Below are 20,148 nucleotides of genomic sequence, written 5' to 3'. Positions count from 1 at the left end.
TTTAAATTCATTTTAGAGAAAGGAAAGAGAGAAAGGGGGAGGAGCTGGAAGCATCAACTTCCATATGTGCCTTGACCAGGCAAGCCTGGGGTTTCAAATCAGTGACCTCAGTGTTCCAGGTTGATGCTTTATCCGCTGCACCACACAGGTCAGGCAGGGCTTGGTTTTTAAGTAGGAGATTTTTGGTGCTCAGTGCTCGGATAGGGGGAAGGGATAGGTGGGAATTTCTATTCTGATACAAATGGATAATTTGATATCTCACACCACTTTCCCACAGCTGGACATGAATCCATATATACTTCTAAACTGCTGTCTAGCCCGAGTCCTGGAGATCTTTTTGTTCACCTACCTTCAGGTGTTCAATCTGCTTTTCAAGCTCTTTAGTACTCATGAAAGTCTCTGTAGGTGGAATACTCCCTTCTGTTTCCTTCAGCCATTTCTGGAAGGTCCTAACTAGCTTCCGGAATTCATCCAATTGCTCCTGGCAAGATGATGCATCTTCTCCTCTGTTAACGAAGAGGTTTTGTTACTTGCCAGACTAAGCTGTGTAAAGAAGTCAATGCAAACTAAAACTAAGTTCATTCTGGGACAATGGCATCAGTTTCCTAACAGAGCAGGTCCGTCCCATCATCTTTGCCACAGCAGCTTTGGCTGAACAACCACGTATAATGTAGGAGAGCATCAGAGTGAGGAATCTGTTGCCCTTGTTTGGACATTTCTGGGGAAAGGAGTCTTCAGTCTTACTCAAGCTAAAGTGAAAGTGAGAAAAACTAAAGGGAGCCTGCTATTTAGGTATTCAGATACAATGGAAAGAATGCAGGCTTTGAATCTTAAGTCCAGCTCTGCTACTTTTTAGGCAGTTGACTCTTTCAAGGCCTAGTTCAAATGCTAATTCCTTTAGCAAGGAAGATGTTAAAACAGAGGCTCTGAGAAGTTAGAGTAAGTATACTCACAAATAAAAAAAAAATCAAGAAGAAAAGAGAAATCAATTTGGAATTCAGTTTTGGAAATGGCCAACCACATCTATCAGACTTCAAGCCAGAGCTAAAAGGCCTTAGCACAGGGGAAGAAAAATAAAGCCTTCTTGGCATTTGTCCCCATCCTCTCCCCTCCCCTAAATTACCTACCTGCATTTGGTTTGAGCAACTACTTTCCTCTAGTCACTAAGGCCATCATGTGCTAAATCAAGATTATATATATCAGTGGTAGTCAACCTGGTCCCTACCACCCACTAGTGGGCGTTCCAGCTTTCATGGTGAGCAGTAGCAGAGCAACCAAAGTATAAATAAAAAGATAGATTTAACTATAGTAAGTTGTTTTATAAAGATTTATTCTGCCAAACTTAGTGAAAATCCGACATAAAGTACTTGGTAAGTAATTATTATTATATGCTTTCACTTGCTGTAACTCTGCTTTATAAATTTTATAAAGTAAAGTTACTTCCCTACTTTATAAATCACCATTACTGTGGAACCGGTGGGCGGTTAGAAAATTTTACTACTAACAGAGATACAAAAGTGGGTGGTAGGTATAAAAAGGTTGACTACCCCTGATGTATCTGGCCAAACCAAGAGAAGAAATCTTAACAAGCTCTTGGCCCACATGAGGCTTTCTAATGAAAAATCATGGTTTTACAGCAGTGAGCTGATAACCCGAAACTGGCCACCTTTGTCACACATCCCCACGTATGCCTTAAAAAAAGAGAGAGAACCCACATACTCCTCCAAAACAGCAACTTAAATGTGGTCAAAACAAGCAGGGTTATTGCCAATATAACCCTCAATTATATCTGGGAAGTCTCCAACTTTTCTCTTTATTTCAAATCCTGCCATAATCCTATTTGCTGCCCCAAATTTGATCTATTTGGTCCAGGTGACCTAAGCTTTTTATGGTACAGAGAGGTAACTGAGCCCCATTACTGAAAAAAAACAAAAAACCCCAACTCACTATTTAGTAATAGAAAAACCACTAAGCATCAAGTAGATTGAATAGCTTTGGTTGAAAGAGGCACTTTCCAAATCTCCTATGACTCCATAGTAGAGTTCTTGGTGTCATATTTTCTAGTGATTAATGGGGAGATAATCATTTCACTCAACAGCAAGAAAAAAATAGCTCCCCGACATTGACCCAAATATATGAGAACTCACCTTTCTTTAACTATCTTCTGTAGCTCTGTGAAGTCCTTTTTGAGGTTCTGTATCCTGTCCTGGTGCTGAGAAAGGTCCAGTGCAAAGCCACAGGAGCTCAGTTCCGGGACCAGGTGCTCGAGAGTATCAAGGTTCTCCTGTTGGCCTTCCATTTCCAAATTGAGCTCCTGTCAAGCAAACAGGAAATATATTAACTTCTCTGAAATAGATTAGTCAACTGCCTAAAAAGTAGCAGAGCTGGACTTAAGATCCAAAGCCTGCATTCTTTCCACTGTATCCAAGTACCTAAAATATATTAACAGGAAATATATTAACCCTTATAAATAAGTACACACTAAAAGATGAAAGAAGCGAGGCAGCATAACAGAATGAAAAGAATGGAGGTTTCTGGAGTCAAAAGACCTGAAATTCAATCACAATTTTGCCTCTTACTGGTAAGCTTGTGATCTTAAGCCATTACACCTCTCCAAGCTTCTACAGTCTATCTCAGGGGTCTCCAAACTTTTTACACAGGGAGCCAGTTCACTGTCCCTCAGACCATTGGAGGGCCGGACTATAAAAAAAACTATGAACAAATCCCTATGCACACTGCACATATCTTATTTTAAAGTAAAAAAACAAAATGGGAACAAATACAATATTTAAAATAAAGAACAAGTAAATTTAAATCAACAAACTGATCAGTATTTCAATGGGAACTATGGGCCTGCTTTTGGCTAATGAGATGGTCAATGTGCTCCTCTCACTGACCACCAATGAAAGAGGTGCCCCTTCCAGAAGTGTGGTGGGGCCGGATAAATGGCCTTAGGGGGCCGCATGCGGCCCGCGGGCCGTAGTTTGGGGACCCCTGGTCTATCTCTTCTTCTGTAAACCAGGCAAACACTCTCCCCATTATTATTTAACATTGCATTGAAGATGTTAGGCAAGAGGAAACAATTTGTGGCAGAAAAACTGAAAAAGAGATAAAACTACATTTTCACATTACATGAAAGTATACTTGTAAAACCCAAGAGAATCAAAAATACAAATAAATCAAACAATGAAGTAATTCAATAAGGTATCAGAACATAAAACCAACATATAAAAATCAAGTGTGAGCCCTGGCCGGTTGGCTCAGCGGTAGAGCATCGGCCTGGCGTGCGGGGGACCCGGGTTCGATTCCCGGCTAGGGCACATAGGAGAAGCGCCCATTTGCTTCTCCACCCCCCCCCACCCCCTCCTTCCTCTCTGTCTCTCTCTTCCCCTCCCGCAGACAAGGCTCCATTGGAGCAAAGATGGCCAAGCGCTGGGGATGGCTCCTTGGCCTCTGCCCCAGGCGCTAGAGTGGCTCTGGTCCCGGCAGAGCGATGCCCCGGAGGGGCAGAGCATCCCCCCCTGGTGGGCAGAGCGTTGCCCCTGGTGGGCGTGCCAGGTGGATCCCGGTCGGGCGCATGCGGGAGTCTGTCTGACTGTCTCTCCCTGTTTCCAGCTTCAGAAAAATACAAAAAAAAAAAAAAATCAAGTGTGAAAACTTCATACAATAGCCACACAAACGGTACAAGTTCAGGAATCAGCTAACAAGAAACATAAAATCTTTATGAGTAAAACAGTCTGCAATATACAAAAGCAGACCTGAATAAACGGAAAGGTGTCCATAAAAATGTGTATTTACATATACATGTATGTATGTGTAGGTAAATTTAATATGACCCAAATAAAAATATCAATTTTTTCTATAGAATAAAGTTGATTCTAAAGTTCATATGGAAAAATAAATGTACAATTATAGCTATGAAAAATCCTGAAGGAAAAAAACAAGAATGAGAGCATACCAGATATTAAAACATATCTTAATTCTGGTAATTAATAATAGTGTACTATAGTAAATGAATAGACAGGCTAATGAAACAGAATGGGCAGCCATTCCAGAGCACAGGTTGGCTGGCTATATATTATGACCCAGCAGTTCCACTGCTGGATATATGTTTGGTAGATAATACTCTTCACCAAATATTCCTACTTCTATGCCTTCTAGTTACATGGTAGGATTACATATCACTGTCAGGTGCGGGCAAGTAAAGCTTGCTTTGATTAACAAAATGTATATGCTATTCTTTCTTCCTAGTGAAGCAATAATCATGAAAACTTATGTCAGGATGAAGTTTTCATCAACTTGCTTCCCTAAGTGACTATGATGAGCTAAGTATCCTTCTGATTGGGCTGAACATGTATTATGAGTGAAAAATTAGGCAATGTTTTTATTTATTTATTTTTTACAGAGACAGAGAGTGAGTCAGAGAGAGGGATAGACAGGGACAGACAGATAGGAACAGAGAGAGATGAGAAGCATCAATCATCAGTGTTTCGTTGCGACACCTTAGTTGTTCATTGATTGCTTTCTCATATGTGCCTTGACCGCGGGCCTTCAGCAGACCGAGTAACCCCTTGCTCGGGCCAGCGACCTTGGGTCCAAGCTGGTGGGCTTTGTTCAAACCAGATGAGCCCGCGCTCAAGCTGGTGACCTCGGGGTCTTGAACCCGGGTCCTCTGCATCCCAGTCCGACGTTCTATCCACTGCGCCACCGCCTGGTCAGGCTAGGAAATGTTTTTAAAAAATGGACAAACAATATCTAGTTTGCAGGATGGTTGTGATAATTCTTTTAAGATAACTTTAAGGTAAAGTTTCCAGTACACTGACTGACAACGTATGCGCTCAATAAATGTTGGTCCCCTCCTCGCCCTTGTTTTCCCTTTGTCTTGTCATTTTGGCAGGTACGTCCTTACCTGGATCTGCTGGAAGAAATGTGCGATATCTTGATCTGGCTGATTTCCAGAGGCCAGCATACGACTTTTGTTTTCCATGAATTGCTGCAGCTTATCAGAGAGATGTTCAAACATCTCTGCTTGGGGCAGGAGCTTCTTTAGAGAGCTCTCCTTCTCTTGCTGCTGTAGACAGAGCTGTTCAAAGCACTGGCTCACCTCCGCCAGCTTGCCCTGCAGTACTGCGGCCGTGGCGCTGTCTGCGGTCTCCATGAACTGGGTCACCATCTCACGGGTGGCCTCCAAGCTGCTCTTCTGCCGAGCAATGTCCTGCTTCAATTTCTGTCATCAAAAAACATGGCTGTCAAGCTCCTGGCTCACTTATTCTAGGAGACCTGAGCCACAGACTAATAAACTTGTAATAACTACACGCTCACCCCCTCAAGGAGGTTTAGAGTTGCAACTAAGCCTTCAAAGTACCCTATGTCTCATTCCCCCTAGTTCTAGAACCCCTTCCACCAAGTGACTTTGCTATCACCACTGTTCTTCAAGTTTAACAATGGTTTGGAAATTGGGTAGGAATATCTTCATATGGACTAGTCACTCTAAGTCTCATCATCAGAAGATTCATAAAAATGAATTCTTTTCCTGATACTTTTTCAAAGTGATACAATTATGGAATATGGCAAATATATCCTATATGAAACTCTGGTGGTAGAGGTCTCACCATGTTAGTGGCCAGGGCTTCTTGGATGACTCCCAATGAGAGGGATGCCACCTGCTTCTCTTCCAGGTTTTTTTCCACTTCCCGGATGGACTGCAGCAAGCTGTCCAGGCTCTCCTGCACACTCTGAGACTGGGCAATCGCCTTCTGCAGCAGAGCAGAGCGTTCGGCCAGGCCACAGGACAGGCTTTGGAAATGGCCAAGTATGGAATCTGAAAAGTCAAGGCCAGGAAAAGAGAGAGTGGAGACTATTTTTGTGTTATGCTTTTTAAAAAGAATGTATTTAAATGGCATGTTAATTATAATAATAATAGACATCAAGACAAATAGAAGGAATAAGCTTAAAGGGCATTAGTAGTTGAGCCAAATTCCACAGCATTATGTATTTGGCACCTACTAAGTGCCAGAAATTGTGCTAGAAGCTGAGGACTAAAGACAATCACAATCAAATCCCTGCTTTTTATAAACATAAAAGACAACATAGGCAGAGGAAGGCACATCACAACTAACCGTGAAAATAAAAGCACCAGTGCCTCATATTGGTATTAAGAGTACTAGAGAAGCCTGAAAGAAGAACAATTATTTCTCTTTTTATTTCTTTTGGGAGGTGGTAGCAGAAGTCAGGAGTTTACAAAGCAAGCAACCTCGAGGCTACGTCCTGAAGCACCAGCAAGATTTCATTATGTATGGCAAACACTCAATTAATGTTATCAGCTAAGCAACAGGAAAAACTTCAGGGGTAAAGCAATTAAGAAATGCATAATTTACTTGGGAAAGGAAAATGTAGGGTGTGGCTAGGAGGCAGAATGCCTAGGGAAAAGAGGTTGAAGCCAGATTGCAAAGGCCCTTCAATGACAGAAGAATAAAGTTCATGAGAGGGTAACCTATTCATGTTTATATCCTCAGCACCCAGCTAGGATCAGATACTTACAGAACACAATGGGCTCTATTACAGGACAGAGGTACATACTAGGAATTAAGACCGCATTATTCCTGTTGCCACTTCATACCTGTAGTTTCTTGAACACGCTTGCGGTCTGGGGCTGGCTCCCCTTCAATTTCCATGAGGTCACAAGCTACTTTTTGGAGCTTTTCTACAGGTACTTGGTGCTCAGCCAATTCCTCCTGCAACTGCTGCTTGTCCATGAAAAAGGACAAAAGAAAAACATGTGAGTCAGTAATCAAAGCTAGTTCTAGGAATCCAGAACTACTAAACTGCTTTACAGAGTAATTCTCAGCTTATCGACAGCCATAGATACTAGAATAAATTGTTTAGGAATGAGATCTTGTCCCAGGCATCCCAACCCAACAGCAGCTTTTAACCTAAATACCAGTATTTGTTTTACTTTTGGATACTGTAAGCCATACAAAACCACAGCCTGTGTCCTGGCTTACCTTTGTTGTTGCAAGCTGCTGCTGCAGGACCCCAGGGTCAGAGGCAATAGAATCTGAGAGGAGCTTCTCCACATTGGCCTGGCAAGCCTGCATCCAGGCCTGCAGGCTGTCAGCACTGCTCTGGAACTGCCGGTAATGGCCTAGCAGCATGTTCAGGTGAGTACCCAATCGTGTACACTGCCAGAGAGGAGGGAAAGCAAGCTTAAGCAAGGCCCGGCAAAAGGCACCAGCTGCCTAGGCCGAGTCCAAAGAGAGGCCCGGCTTTGTTACAGGGAATTCACCGTAACTACAGTTAGAAATAGTACCGAGGCCTCCAGGGATAGAGGGGTAGCAACTACCTTTTATGAGTGGGTTTCTTGCTGCTTGATTCTACTATTCACCTCAACTTTATTACATATAAGAGAAGATTTAGTGAGTTGGATGACAAGCCACCAAAGTATTATACATCAGGTTGCAGGCAGAAATGGCATTAAGAGGTATATAAGTGTTCCTTTTCGAGGGTTAAAAGGAATTGATACAAAGCACAATAAAGGTGAGGAACTGGCTAGACTCTATACCTGAGGAGCTAAACAGAGTTCTTTGATAGGAATGAAAATAAGGATTAACCCTAGATGCTCTGTCCAGGAACACAGACTGCGTACTTGGTGTAAGCTTCCCCTGTGCTATGTCTCTCGGGAGGCTGTGTCTGCTGGTCAAGATACAAGAGGTGAGCACCTCCACCTCATCACCAGAGTGAGACGTACCCAATATGGCTAGGATCAGGCATCAGCCCATAGGCCTCCACATTTTACATTTTTGCACAGCTCAAAAAGACATTCTGCCTGTAGTCTATATACAGATTAGCTCACTCACTGTGTTGTGAGGTTTCTAAGCCTCAGAAACCACCCACAGTAGTGTGAGGGCTGCCATGATCGTTGACCCAGAGGCTGCCAGAGCCTCTTCCATACCTTTGAATGGAGAGCAGTGTATCTCTCTGTTGCATCCTTCAGCTTGTCCTTCACTAAGGTTCCAGTTGCTGATGGTTCTCTGCCTTCCTCAAAGCTGTTTTCAGTGTCCAACACTTTCTGTCCTGAGATAGTCACAAATCTCAAGTCTCCTTTGTGGGAAATTACATCCTCTGAGAAGCTGCCCTGCCGCTTGAGGAGGGAGGGAAGGGCCTCGGGGCTGCTGCCTCCCTGGTGCATGCTCTCCAGCTCCTTCTCAGACCGTTCCAGCCAGTTTTCAAACTCCTGATGGTCCTGCAGAAACTTCTGCAGCTCATCCCTTAGCGTCTGCACCTGCTTCAGCTCTGCCTCAGACTGGGCCAGGGAAGTAGCGTAGCGTTCCTTTAGCTCTCCTAGCTTTTCCTGCAGTGCCTGTCGCTCCTCAGGTGTGAGATTGTGGCCATGCTGGTCCAGAAAGGCCTGAGCTGATTGGGTGGCCAGGATGAAATTTTGCTGCTGAGACAGCAATTCTTGGTGACGGGCCTGGCAAAAAATCCCCCAAACAAAAGATAATCAGTACAGACACCACAATAATTTGATTATAACTATAACTAGAGGTGAAAGAGAAATTCATAGGCCACATTTATAGATGCTCAGAAATCACTAATCTCTCTTTCTCTCTCTCTAAGCATGACGCCATATGCCAATTCCAGCTGAACTAACACATATAGAAACATACTTCTTAAACATATTTTATATGTATTATCTCATCTGACTTGTGGCACAATCTGCAATGTGGGAAGACAATATAATATCAATATTAAAGATAGGGTTAAGTGAATACCAAAAAGATACACTACTGACAGAGGTCATGCAAATATAAATAGTTAAGGGATGAATTCCTGACCTCTTTTCACTAAACTACCTTAGCCAAGAGAAGGTACAAATTGCCAATTAATAGTTACCTACATTAATGGAAGGAGAGAATAAGCTGGGTGAGCCACACATGGGACAATATAAAAACTACAAATTCTTAGCTGGGAAATGTCAATCAATTACCTGTGAAGACAATTACCTATGGCCCTAACAGGAAAGATCTAGGAAAATTAATTTGTTAAGTAAAAAATTTATATATTAGAGTAAATAGTGTTTCTGGACAGAACAGGTAATTTGTATGTGCTATCTCCATGTGTTTCTATGTGGACCTTCCTTCTATTCCAAAAGAATACAAGTGAAAGAAGGACAGTAAAGGTTGTTTTTTTTGGTGTTTTTACAGAGACAGCGAGAGAGTCAGAGAGAGGGACAGACAGGAATGGAGAGAAATGAGAAGCATCAATTATCAGTTTTTCGTTGTGGCACTTTTAGTTATTCACTGATTGCTTTCTCATATATGCCTTGACTGTGGGGCTTCAGCAGACCGAGTAACCCTTTGCTCAAGCCAGCGACCTTGGGTCCAAGCTGGTGAGCTATGCTCAAGCCAGATAAGCCCTGCTCAAGTTGACTACCTCGGAGTCTCGAACCTGGGTCCTCCGCATCCCAGTCTGACGCTCTATCCACTGCGCCACCACCTGGTCAGGCAAGTAGTGGTTGTTTTAACAATGTTCTTTCCGAGTCTAACAAAAGTCAGTGGGAGCTCAGTCAGTGTGCCTAAATATCTACACTGTTTACGCAACTACTGAGAGAAGGACTATTGCCTACTTTTCTTCAGGATATTATCCAATTTTATTTTTTTAATTTTTATTTATTGATTTTTAGAGAGAGAGGAGAAAGTGAGAGAGAAAGAGGGAGAGAGAGAGAGAGAGAGAGAGAGAGAGAAGGGGGAGGAGCAGGAAGCATCAACTCCCATATGTGCCTTGACCAGGCAAGCCTAAGGTTTCGAACCATCAACCTCAGTGTTCCAGGTTGTCACTTTATCCCACTGCGCCACCACAGGTCAGGCATATTATCCAATTTTAGCCTATACCAACAGAAATCTGATAGCCTCAGATTCCAACATCCTCTCAGGAAAGTGGGGGTGACAAATATATATCTATATCTATATCTATATCTCCTGCTCACATAGATAGCAGGGAGTGTATAGTACCCTATAGCCTATCTGTATAACACCCAGATGTCTCCTTCTCATCCTCTAAACCATCCACCCATCAGTACAGCAGTTTCCTTCCTAGAATGGAGATAGCACTGGTCAAGCTGACTGCTGCCAGCAGGAGGTGTCAGGAAGGTTCCTATGACAGCAGAACCATCTCTGCTCTGTGCTGTTACAAGAGTGCCAGGGCTTAGGGGGGACACACTATAATGAATCTTCCAAGCACAGAAGCATGCCAGAGGCAGAAATCCTATTAGTGCACAATAAGGCAATGGACCACACAAGCTTTCAATAGAAGCACTCCAGCTAAACCAGATTTGCTTTGCTAGAAAGATATCACTACTAAAACATGTGATCTGTGTGTTTTTAAGTGCCCTGAATATATAAGCATCTTTCAGTCATGTAATACAATGTGCCTGCACATGTCGGTTAATGTCCCAGGAGACACTATCTGGTTAGCTCACTGGTTTATCTCTAATGCCTGTCATATAGCAGGTGGTTAATATTTGCTAAATGAATGAATAAATGAGTAGAGATAAATAGTAAGAAATGGTTTCATCAGTGCAGTAGGGAACCATTAAAAGGGTATGGCATGTTAGAAAGATCCCTTTAGTGTGGGGGATGGATTGGAGGATAAAAGCCAGCAGGCAAGGAGACCAGTAGAAGATGACTTGATAGCAGTCGGAACTACAATAACATCTCACTGGAGATAAAGAAGTGTGGCCGACTGTGAAAGAGATATAAGCAACATGGGATTTGATGACTGATTCGATATAGGACAGCAAGGCAGGGAAAGGAATCTAAGCTGAGGTCTAATTCAGGCAGTGAAGTGGGCATAAAGGAAGGAGAACGTGTTTGATCAGGGAGGGGTATTATAGTAAACACGAGTTCCACTTGTCAGTTTGAGGCGCTTGTGATTTCAAGTCACCGAAAGAGATTTATATACTGGCCTGAAGCTCAGCACAGGCATTTGGGCTGGAGACAAATATACACATGTAATTATTTAGTAAAAATGATAATTGAAATGTCATAAATGGACGAGACTAGAAAGATATATTCTGAAAGATGAGAGGAGGCCTAGAGTACTACCGAAAAGCACAACAGCATTAGAAAGGGTGCCTAGGGGAGATTATCAAGGGCAGAGCAGCGCTGTGCAAAGTAAGGGGCAGAGTATTGCAAGGTGAGCGCCCAACACTGACAAAGCTGCTGAGACATCAAAGAAGATAAACTGAACAGCTCACTGGATCTATGAGCAAGGTTATGGTAAGTTGTCCAGGGCAGAAGAGAGTCCCCAGCACAGTGAGGACAAGCTAACACCCTCACCTTCATCTTCTCACATTGCTTGTCCAGTTTCTCTGTGGTGTGGTTCACTCCCATGTGACCATCAGTGGTATCCAAGTCTCCTTTCTCCAGGCTAGCTCCTGACAGCCGCTCCGTCTGTCCAGCAGGTGAGCCCACTGAGGCCATCCAATCCAAGAGAGCATCGATCTTACTTCTGTTTTCTGCCAGTTCCTTTACTGCCTTGCTCTGAAAGCCACAGAGGGAGCCCAGTGGGAAGGCCATAGATACTCAGCAATTACAGGGTACAGGTTAAGTCAAGAGGGAAATTTTTACACTAAAGAAAAAGAGAAGCTCCAACACAGGATGAAATCAGTCACTGAACCCACAAAAAAGAATGAGCATCTAAATCTATTGAAAAATAATTATTTAAAATTATCTCTAGATATTCTCTATACCTTACTGTTTTAAAAGGTAGAGTGAGAGGGAGAAAATCCCAGGATTTTATTAAAAGGCTTCATTTTATTAAGAGGCGATTTAGTCCTGGCACCCCAGCAAGGTCTCACAGCATCCTTTCTAGATATGCAAGTGATACACTGCCTCCTAGGGTAAGAGATAACACAGTCACACTCAACTACCAGGCTGCTCCTCCCTAAGGGAAATACAGTCTCCTCCCATCCCTTTCTATGCCAAACAGAGCATTAAGTTCTGAAACTATTTTCTGACTCTCCAAGTATTTTAATTGATTGAAAAGATATAACATGTGATATATTCATGTAGTTCAGAATTCATCTTCAAGTAACTTATTTCTCTTTTCTCTACTTTCCTGTTAGCATCAGAGTCTGTGCCAGACAAAGGATTCCAATTTAATCTGCCAGTGCTGAGTGGGCAAAAAAGACCACTTGAGACCTCACCTTCTCACAGGTTTATCCCAGTGCTGATTCCCACTGAAACCACAGTGGCAGGTGGGGGATGGCTTGCAGCCCACAAATACCCTCCATCCCCCCAGCACTCTCGAATCACGAGTCTAGATTCATGGAAGAAATATGACATTTGCATTTTCCTCCTCAGAGTACTACCTCTTTCTCACTAAATTCTTCCACACATTTTTCAACTAGAGTACTGAGCACTCAGCAGCCAGATTTTTTTTCGGGGGGATAGGGGTAATATGAATTTCCTACCAACTAGTCCTGACTTAAAGTTCTTCAGGATGTTTCTTGTAAAAAATAAAACGTTGGTTCACAGATCTGTTCCTGAAACAGCCCTTGTTCATGAGTCTATGCTCTCTATAAGGCAGTTTCCCCTCATTACCTTTCATTTGTGTAGGTACCAAAACATTTTTGGAGAAATAGCAAGTGTCACTGCAGTCTGGTTACCTTTTCAGTCTCTTGCTGTAAGGCTGAGGTCACCACTTCCTCCAGCTCTTTCTGGGCCACCCGTGTCCGTTCCTGGAGAGCCTCATATTGCTCCTTAGCCTGACGAAGTTTTTCCTGAAGAGTTGTCAACTCGTGGGGGCTCATCTTGGTCTGGTTCTCTTCCAGGAACCCTTCAATGTCTTTAATAACACTGGCGAATGAGGTGGCATGATTCTGAATGTCGTCCTGTAAATCCTTAACACATGAAAACAGAAATGGCAAAGCCTTTGACTTCAGTACAGCTAATACCTCTAACACTACAAGGTGAGATGACCTAACTGCAACAGATGTATGTCCCTGACTATAAATGCTTAGGGTTTAGGCCTAAACCAATGCAAATAATAAACTTGAAAATTTTTTTTTTGTTTGTGCTAGAGACAGAGAAAGAGAGACAGAGAGGGACAGATAGAAACAGACAAGCAGGAAGGGAGAAAGATGAAAAGCATCAATTCTTTGTTGTGGCACCTTAGTTGTTCATTGATTGCTTTCTCGTATATGCCTTGACTGGGGGGCTACAGCAGAGAGAACAACCCCTTGCTCAAGCCAGTGACCTTGGGCTCAAGCCAGAGATCTTGGGCTTCAAGCTAACAACCTCTGTGCTCAAGCCAGTGACGATGGGGTCATGTCTATGATCCTATGCTCAAGATAGCGACCCTGTGCTCAAGCTGGTGAGCCCATGTGCAAACCGGTGACCTCGGGGTTTTGAACCTGGGCCCTCTGCTTCCCAGTCTGGTACTCTATCCACTGAGCCAGTGACTGGTTAGTCTTTAAAATAGTTTTTAATTAAGAAATTTTCTAATATTCAATTTTAAAGCAAAATTTAAATTTAAATTTGTGAGCAAATATTTAGTGAAGATAAAAAAGAAGAACCCCATAAACGTGTTGAATATATTTTTTACTGTGTAATGAGAGCTGACAACAGGATTCTAGCTGAGTCAAGGCCTGGTTGGTTTTTCATCCTCCCCTCATCCTTACTGCAGCCTGTAAGAACCAGCATGATGTGGGCACCTCCGAGTAGTTTCCAGCCTCATTAGTCACTAATCTTTCTTTTGTTCTTTTCAGTCCAACTGAACGAGCTGTCTTTCAGTTCTGGACTATGTGGGGCTCGATCCCATTCTCACCAAGACAGACAGATACACAGGGCTGCATATTCTCTCCCTCCTCTCCCCCTTTCATGCCTTCAACCATGAGTATCCTTCATTTCTCGGTTTAAGCGACACTTCTTCAAGGTAAACTCTTCTGATATCCCAGACTAGATTGGGTCTCTCTATTACACGTTCTCGTAACATTTCCTTCCTGACATAATTAATATTTATACATTTTCATGATTCTATACATATATATATATAATTATACATCTGTCCCTTCCACTAGACGGTAAGCTTCATGTGAGCAGGGATATTTACCAGTATGTTGGTAGCACTAAGCACTATGCATGGTATCTAGCAACCTTTTATAAATATTTGTTAAAGGAATTCAAGAAATGAATTAACCCACACTAACCTTCAAGTCGCTTTGGTTCTTCTGCAAAGCACACAGATCCTGCTGGGTGGCTCTGCCTTGGTGGCCCACCAATGCTCTTTCCACCTGTCCTACCCAGCTGCAAAGATCCTCCAGTTTCTGGTGACAAGTATTTTGTTGTTTCTGCAGGGTCTAATTAAAATGCAAAGGGGCCAAGAGACAATTAATAACTTTCATTTTACAAAAACAAGATTAATTCCCTGAAATATAAAACAAGGTTATAGCTCAGGATGAAAAAGTTGGTGGGAGATGAGAATAGGAAAAAGCACAGAAATCATATTTAGGAAGCTCCCCTCATCTGGACAATCTGTTGATCTGGGTCTACGGTCTGGACTATAATTGGGGTAATTTCAGGTCAGGGTGCTCCCAGGTTTTGGTTGGGGAGCTCCTTTGCTAGACTGCCGTCATTATCCTTAGAGATGGAGAAGAGAGAGCCCAGACGCTTGACATCCATAGATGATAATGATGATGATAGTAAATTAGTGGTTCCCATCAATTCTTCTACCAGAACTAGAGGATGTGCTATATATATAGGTTAAAATATGGCAAATTGGAAGGACTAGATTAAGAGGGAAAAAATCAAGAACCTGGACAATTCATAAACTAATTGAGTTTCTTAATAATTTAGCTGACTTTATAAATCAAATGTCTCATAAATGCAGACACCCATTAAAATGGAATGATCACATGCCAGACATGAAAAGCTTGTCTATTTTGAGAATGAAGGAAACTGCCCAAGATTAGCAACTGGCTCAGACCTTCAGGAGTCTAAGTTGATATCAAAGAGAAAAACCAGGCCTAAAGGGAGGGAGGAAATATGTTTCTGTGCCTGATCCCAGATATCATCTCAGTTGCCAGACACTGAAGCACCTGATTGAGCATTTGAGCATGATGTGTTCTGACCATCCTCCTAAAACCATTTTCCGCCAGTTTCTACCTTCTGATGGCGTTTTAGTCACCTGCACTTACAAACAGGTGCCCAAATTGGCCCTCTCTCCCCCTCTTTAGGACAAATAGAAGGGCTCTGGAAGAGAACTCCTAAGAGCTCTTCAGCTGTAAAACGGGATCTTCATGGGTTAGGATGGGTGCAGACTGTATCTGAAAAAAGCAAAGCAAACAAGTTAACACACGGACATACACATGCATTCAGGGCAAATATAGAGAAGCAGAACATTTCTGACAATAACAAGGTTAATAAACATTGTGAAATTAATTATGTGCTTAGAGAGAACGTTCACATGCAATTGTATCACCTGCTGCAGCTCAGGGGCCTACCCTGGATCTGGGCTGAGTCTTACAGTGGCCCAGACCAACACTATTTCACTAATTATCCATAGGCTACACCACGCTATATAAATTCCTAAGTGAAGACGTTGCAAATGTTCAGATTTGGAAAGTAACCTAAAGTATTTCATTAGTATTTTATTTCAATTTTAATAAAGGTGAAACAACTATGCAGTAATAAGGGACATGTGGAATTGATTACCCTAATTTCCTTTAAGCCTGACTCAAAAGCTCAATTCTACTTTGCACAATATTTAATAAAGCAGATCATGAGATGGGTTTGCTGGTGATAATGACAATTCTAGTATCATCTTGCTGAATTCCAATTTATTATTTAAATAGCAGAAAAGGCATAAGCATCATTCTTGGTATTCTGAGGTTATGTACCATTAATGCAATTACATTAAATTTTCCAAGAAGAGGGTTGTGAAGGAAGGTGACAGGTAAGTTTTACTTCTAAAATGTATCATCCCTGCTTCTGCAAATGGTTTTCCATAACTGAATAAACACTGGATACTACAGTGTGAAGAAAAGTGCAAGAAAATAATAATAATTTAAGAGGTGCTAAAAAGTTAATATTATTCTGATAAAAATTTCCTTCAGCTGTTGGGATGTCAAGGAATCTTAGTGTTAATCATTTGAAAAGCCCCAGAATAAAACTGATTTCAAAGCCATTCTTCTCAAGAGCTTAGAGTATAGGGGGCATCATTTAAATGGTCTTGAGAGAAAAAGGGCTGGGGATGTGATTTTCATTTGAAAGTGAGAGACAATGAGACATAGTGAGGGGAGAATCTTATTAAAAAGGAACTACTTGCACATGCATACACACATAAACACACATTCTCTCACACGCACATATAAAACCAAACATGGCAAGAAAACCAGCCAGAAAAGCTGCCTCCTGGAACAGAACCAAACTGGCCTGAATGACATGAAATTTCAAAATTGGTAAATGCAGGCTTCTGGAATCATGGCAGATGTATTTTGGCCAGAAAACCCAAACACAGGACATCCCAAAAGAGAAAATGAGCCCAGCTGCTGGTTCAGTCTGACCTTGACCAGGGCTGCCTGCTCCGCTTGTTGAAGATGACCCTGCAAGGCATCCGTCTGTGCTGCAGTCTGCCCCACAAGGTCCTGGAAGGACCCCTGCAGTTCATTCAGAAGCCTCAGCATCTGTCGGCTCTGCTGAGGGGACAAGTCCTGAGCATGCTCGGAGATAAAGGACTGAATATCTACAGCAAGAGCATCCAGCTGAGATTCCCTTTCAACCATGAGCTGTTTCAAATCCTAAGGTAAGTAGGAAAAGAGGGGGAAAAAAAGAAATGAAATTTCTAATTCTCTACTGAAGCAAATACTATAGTAATCAAAGAACCAACCTAATCAACGAGAGGATAATTTCCTGTATTTTTATAACTGACACTGATAATTTCAAGAGCCAAGTCAGCACTGGAAATCTCTTTCGTGTCTGGTCTCCCCACACTCCTCGTAAATTACAATTAGGTTTCCTTTACTGCACATTAATTTCCAAATGCGGCAAGCTTTCATTTGTGTTACCAGAATGACACTACAGTTAATCTCAAATAGCTATAAATTGTTTTTTTAAGGTTGGGAAAGTACAACATGAATTTCTGGTCTAAAATATATCTGCCTAATTATATTTTCTGAGGTTCAAAATGTATTTGTATTCATCCAGCAGTGAGTTACTGGTAGGTAAGAAGTGAGAAAATAGTCCATTTATTTGTGGTTCATTACAATTTGATTTTTACAGTAAATAATGTTGCTTAACATTTTAAAACTGTAAAGTCCCTAAACACTACAAATATCTATTTTCAGACAATTAAAAGCATGTAATGTTTCCACAAAAATTTATTGGCCATCAGCTGCTACACTCAATGCAATAAAGACAAATAAGATAGCTACATCTCTACCACTCTGTAACTGAGAGCAGTCAGAAATCCTGCAAAGCAGGCCAGCAGGGCTGGTTGGATATGCATCATTAGACCATGCTTCCTTCATAATGAACACAAGGCCTTGGAAACTATCACTAGGAAAACAAGGCTTAGACCAGTGGTTCTCAAAGTATGTGTCAGGGTGCACCAGTGCGCCCTAGAAGATTTCCAGGTGCGCCCTATGGTATTCCAGAGAAATATGTGCCTGTTGGGGACCAAAAAACCAACAGGGTTTTTGGAGTTTAGATTTTTGGGGGACAGAGGTGTGGGGAAATTGACTGTAAGCTAACTGTCTGCCTAACCTCCCACCTCACTTGCCTGATTAGGTTGCAATCGCAAAAAGCTGTTAAGCTGTGGTGCTGGATTGTTTACACTACCCCCCATGTTCCTGGGAAAGACTGGAGGCAAGTTTCTTCTATACTTTGTTTGGTGTAAAGTTAAGATGATATGTATGGTGGGGGTTTTCTGTACTTGGTAAAATTCTTGGGTTGCCTTAGAAACATGATCAAAGATCTCATTGATTTGCTAATGGCCCACTTTGCCCTATAAATAAAGCAAGATTTTTGAGCGTGCTTTGTTCTTGCCAGCAGCAATTACAGGTCCGTTCCAACCCCGTATTTTCTTAATTCCGCACTGTTCCAACTCGGGACCTGGAATTATAGCTGTGCTGGTTCACGGCATGTGCCCAGATATAAAAATAAATATAGTTACTCTATTATAGTATTTCATTACGGAAATACTACTCTTTTTGTTAACACATCATTATTATATTTACTATTAACACATCATTATATTATTTTTAGATAAATACACCCGAATAAAATGGATAATTTCTCAAAAAGAAGCATGATATTGAAGAATCCGATTCTGGAAGTGAGCAAAAGTTAAGTATAAATAAAATAGGACTTGAAGGCTGATGGGCAGAATTTAATTTATAGCATTTTCCATCACTTAACACTGAATAATATGATTGGATTAGAAACCCATTCCTGGAAGCTTCAAGTGATTTTGGTTTAATATTAATAAAAGAAGAGCTGGCAGCTATATCCACTGATCATAGATTGATGATTAAACATAAGGAATTGTCTCTTGAAGCCTTTTGGATTTCTATAAAAGAAGAATATGTAGCAATATATTAAAAAGCTTTGAATGTTTTACTACAATTTTCAACATTCTATTTATGTGAATTAGGATTTTCTACCTTCAACACAATTAAGAGTAAAAAGAGAGAAATTCTTCAATGTGTTAAAAAGGAAATGAGAGTTTGCCTTTCAAAGATATGCCCAGGGCCCTGGCGGATTGGCTCAATGGTAGAACGTCGGCCTGGCGTGCAGGAGTCCTGAGTTCGATTCCCATCCAGGGCACACAGGAAAAGCGCCCATCTGCTCTCCATCCCTCTCCCTCTCCTTCCTCTCTGTCTCTCTCTTCCCCTCCTGCAGCCAAGGCTCCATTGGAGCAAAGTTGGCCCGGGCGCAGAGGATGGCTCTGTGGCCTCTGCCTCAGGTGCTAGTGCCCCAGATGGGCAGAGCATCGGCCCGGTGGGTGTGCCGGGTGGATCCTGGTCGGGCGCATGCGGGAGTCTGTCTGACTGCCTCCCCGTTTCCAACTTCAGAAAAATACAGGAAAAAAAAAAAGATACGCCAGAACATTGAAGAAATCGCTAGGACACATCAGGCTCATGTTTCTCATAAACACAAGAATGAAAAAACTTAACACATTCATGCTGGGACCTGCCGAATTTACTAAATCTTACTAAGAATGTATCTATATATATATAAAAAGATAGCTTTTTTGTTGTTTTTTTATTTTTAATCCCTCTTTTTTATGAATTCTAAAAAGCATAACTCAAAAAATGTAACATTAAAATGTTTTTTAATGTCAGAATAAATTTAATTTTGTTGTATTTATTTCATTTAATTACCATAAAAGCACACTTGGACTTTATATTTTTTCTTTAATACTTGACTTAATTATTATAACACATTTCTCAGAAATTTGTATATAGTGCACCTACAATTATTTGTAGGATTTTAAATGCGCCCAGACTTCAAAAAGTTTGAGAACCACTAGCTTAGACTGTGCCTCTCTTCTTATAAAAGAATTCGCCTGACCAGGCGGTGGTGCAGTGAATAGAGCATCGGAACTGGGATGTGGAGGACCCAGGTTCGAGACCCCAAGGTTGCCAGCTTGAGCGCAGACGGGCTCATCTGGTTTGAGCAAAAAGCCCACCAGCTTGAGCCCAAGGTCGCTGGCTCCAGCAAGGGGTTGCTCGGTCTGCTGAAGGCCCGCGGTCAAGGCACATATGAGAAAGCAATCAATGAACAACTAAGGTGTTGCAATGCGCAACGAAAAACTAATGATTGATGCTTCTCATCTCTCTCCGTTCCTGTCTGTCTGTCCCTATCTATCCCTCTCTCTGACTCACTCTGTCTCTGTAAAAAGTAAATAAATAAATAAAAATTAAAAAAAAAAAAAAAGGATTCATATACCTTTTAACAGGGGGAGAAACCAATGCATGAGATGCTATGTGTGGTTTTTTTGTGGCAGAGACAGAGAGAGACTGATAGGGATAGACAGACAGACAGGAAGGAGAGATGAGAAGCATCAATTCTTTGTTGCGGCACCTTAGTTGTTCATTGATTGCTTTCTCATATGTGCCTTGAGGGGGGGCTACAGCAGACTGAGTGA

General features: G+C 41.8%; 1 protein-coding gene across 14 annotated transcripts in view; it reads right to left on the bottom strand.

The window, feature by feature from the left end:
• MACF1 (microtubule actin crosslinking factor 1) overlaps positions 1-20,148 on the bottom strand; it is a 370,922-nt gene that overhangs the window by 110,002 nt on the left and 240,772 nt on the right. For 8 of the 14 annotated variants that reach the window (XM_066375911.1, XM_066375914.1, XM_066375912.1 and 5 more), the window contains 11 exons: positions 16,565-16,798; positions 14,210-14,359; positions 12,668-12,901; positions 11,337-11,540; positions 7,952-8,470; positions 7,005-7,181; positions 6,620-6,743; positions 5,613-5,821; positions 4,910-5,227; positions 2,148-2,314; positions 350-506 (listed from right to left, as the gene is read on the bottom strand). In XM_066375911.1, the coding sequence (XP_066232008.1) occupies positions 350-506; positions 2,148-2,314; positions 4,910-5,227; positions 5,613-5,821; positions 6,620-6,743; positions 7,005-7,181; positions 7,952-8,470; positions 11,337-11,540; positions 12,668-12,901; positions 14,210-14,359; positions 16,565-16,798 (2,493 nt within the window). The remainder of the gene's footprint in view (positions 1-349; positions 507-2,147; positions 2,315-4,909; positions 5,228-5,612; positions 5,822-6,619; positions 6,744-7,004; positions 7,182-7,951; positions 8,471-11,336; positions 11,541-12,667; positions 12,902-14,209; positions 14,360-16,564; positions 16,799-20,148) is intronic. The other 6 variants (XM_066375916.1, XM_066375921.1, XM_066375918.1 and 3 more) reach the window with 1 other exon arrangement.

This window comes from Saccopteryx leptura, chromosome 3 (assembly GCF_036850995.1).
Source record: "Saccopteryx leptura isolate mSacLep1 chromosome 3, mSacLep1_pri_phased_curated, whole genome shotgun sequence".
Lineage (NCBI taxonomy): Eukaryota > Metazoa > Chordata > Mammalia > Chiroptera > Emballonuridae > Saccopteryx > Saccopteryx leptura.
The sequence above is the reverse complement of the archived record's forward strand: the minus strand, read 5'-3'. Positions and strand labels throughout refer to the sequence as shown.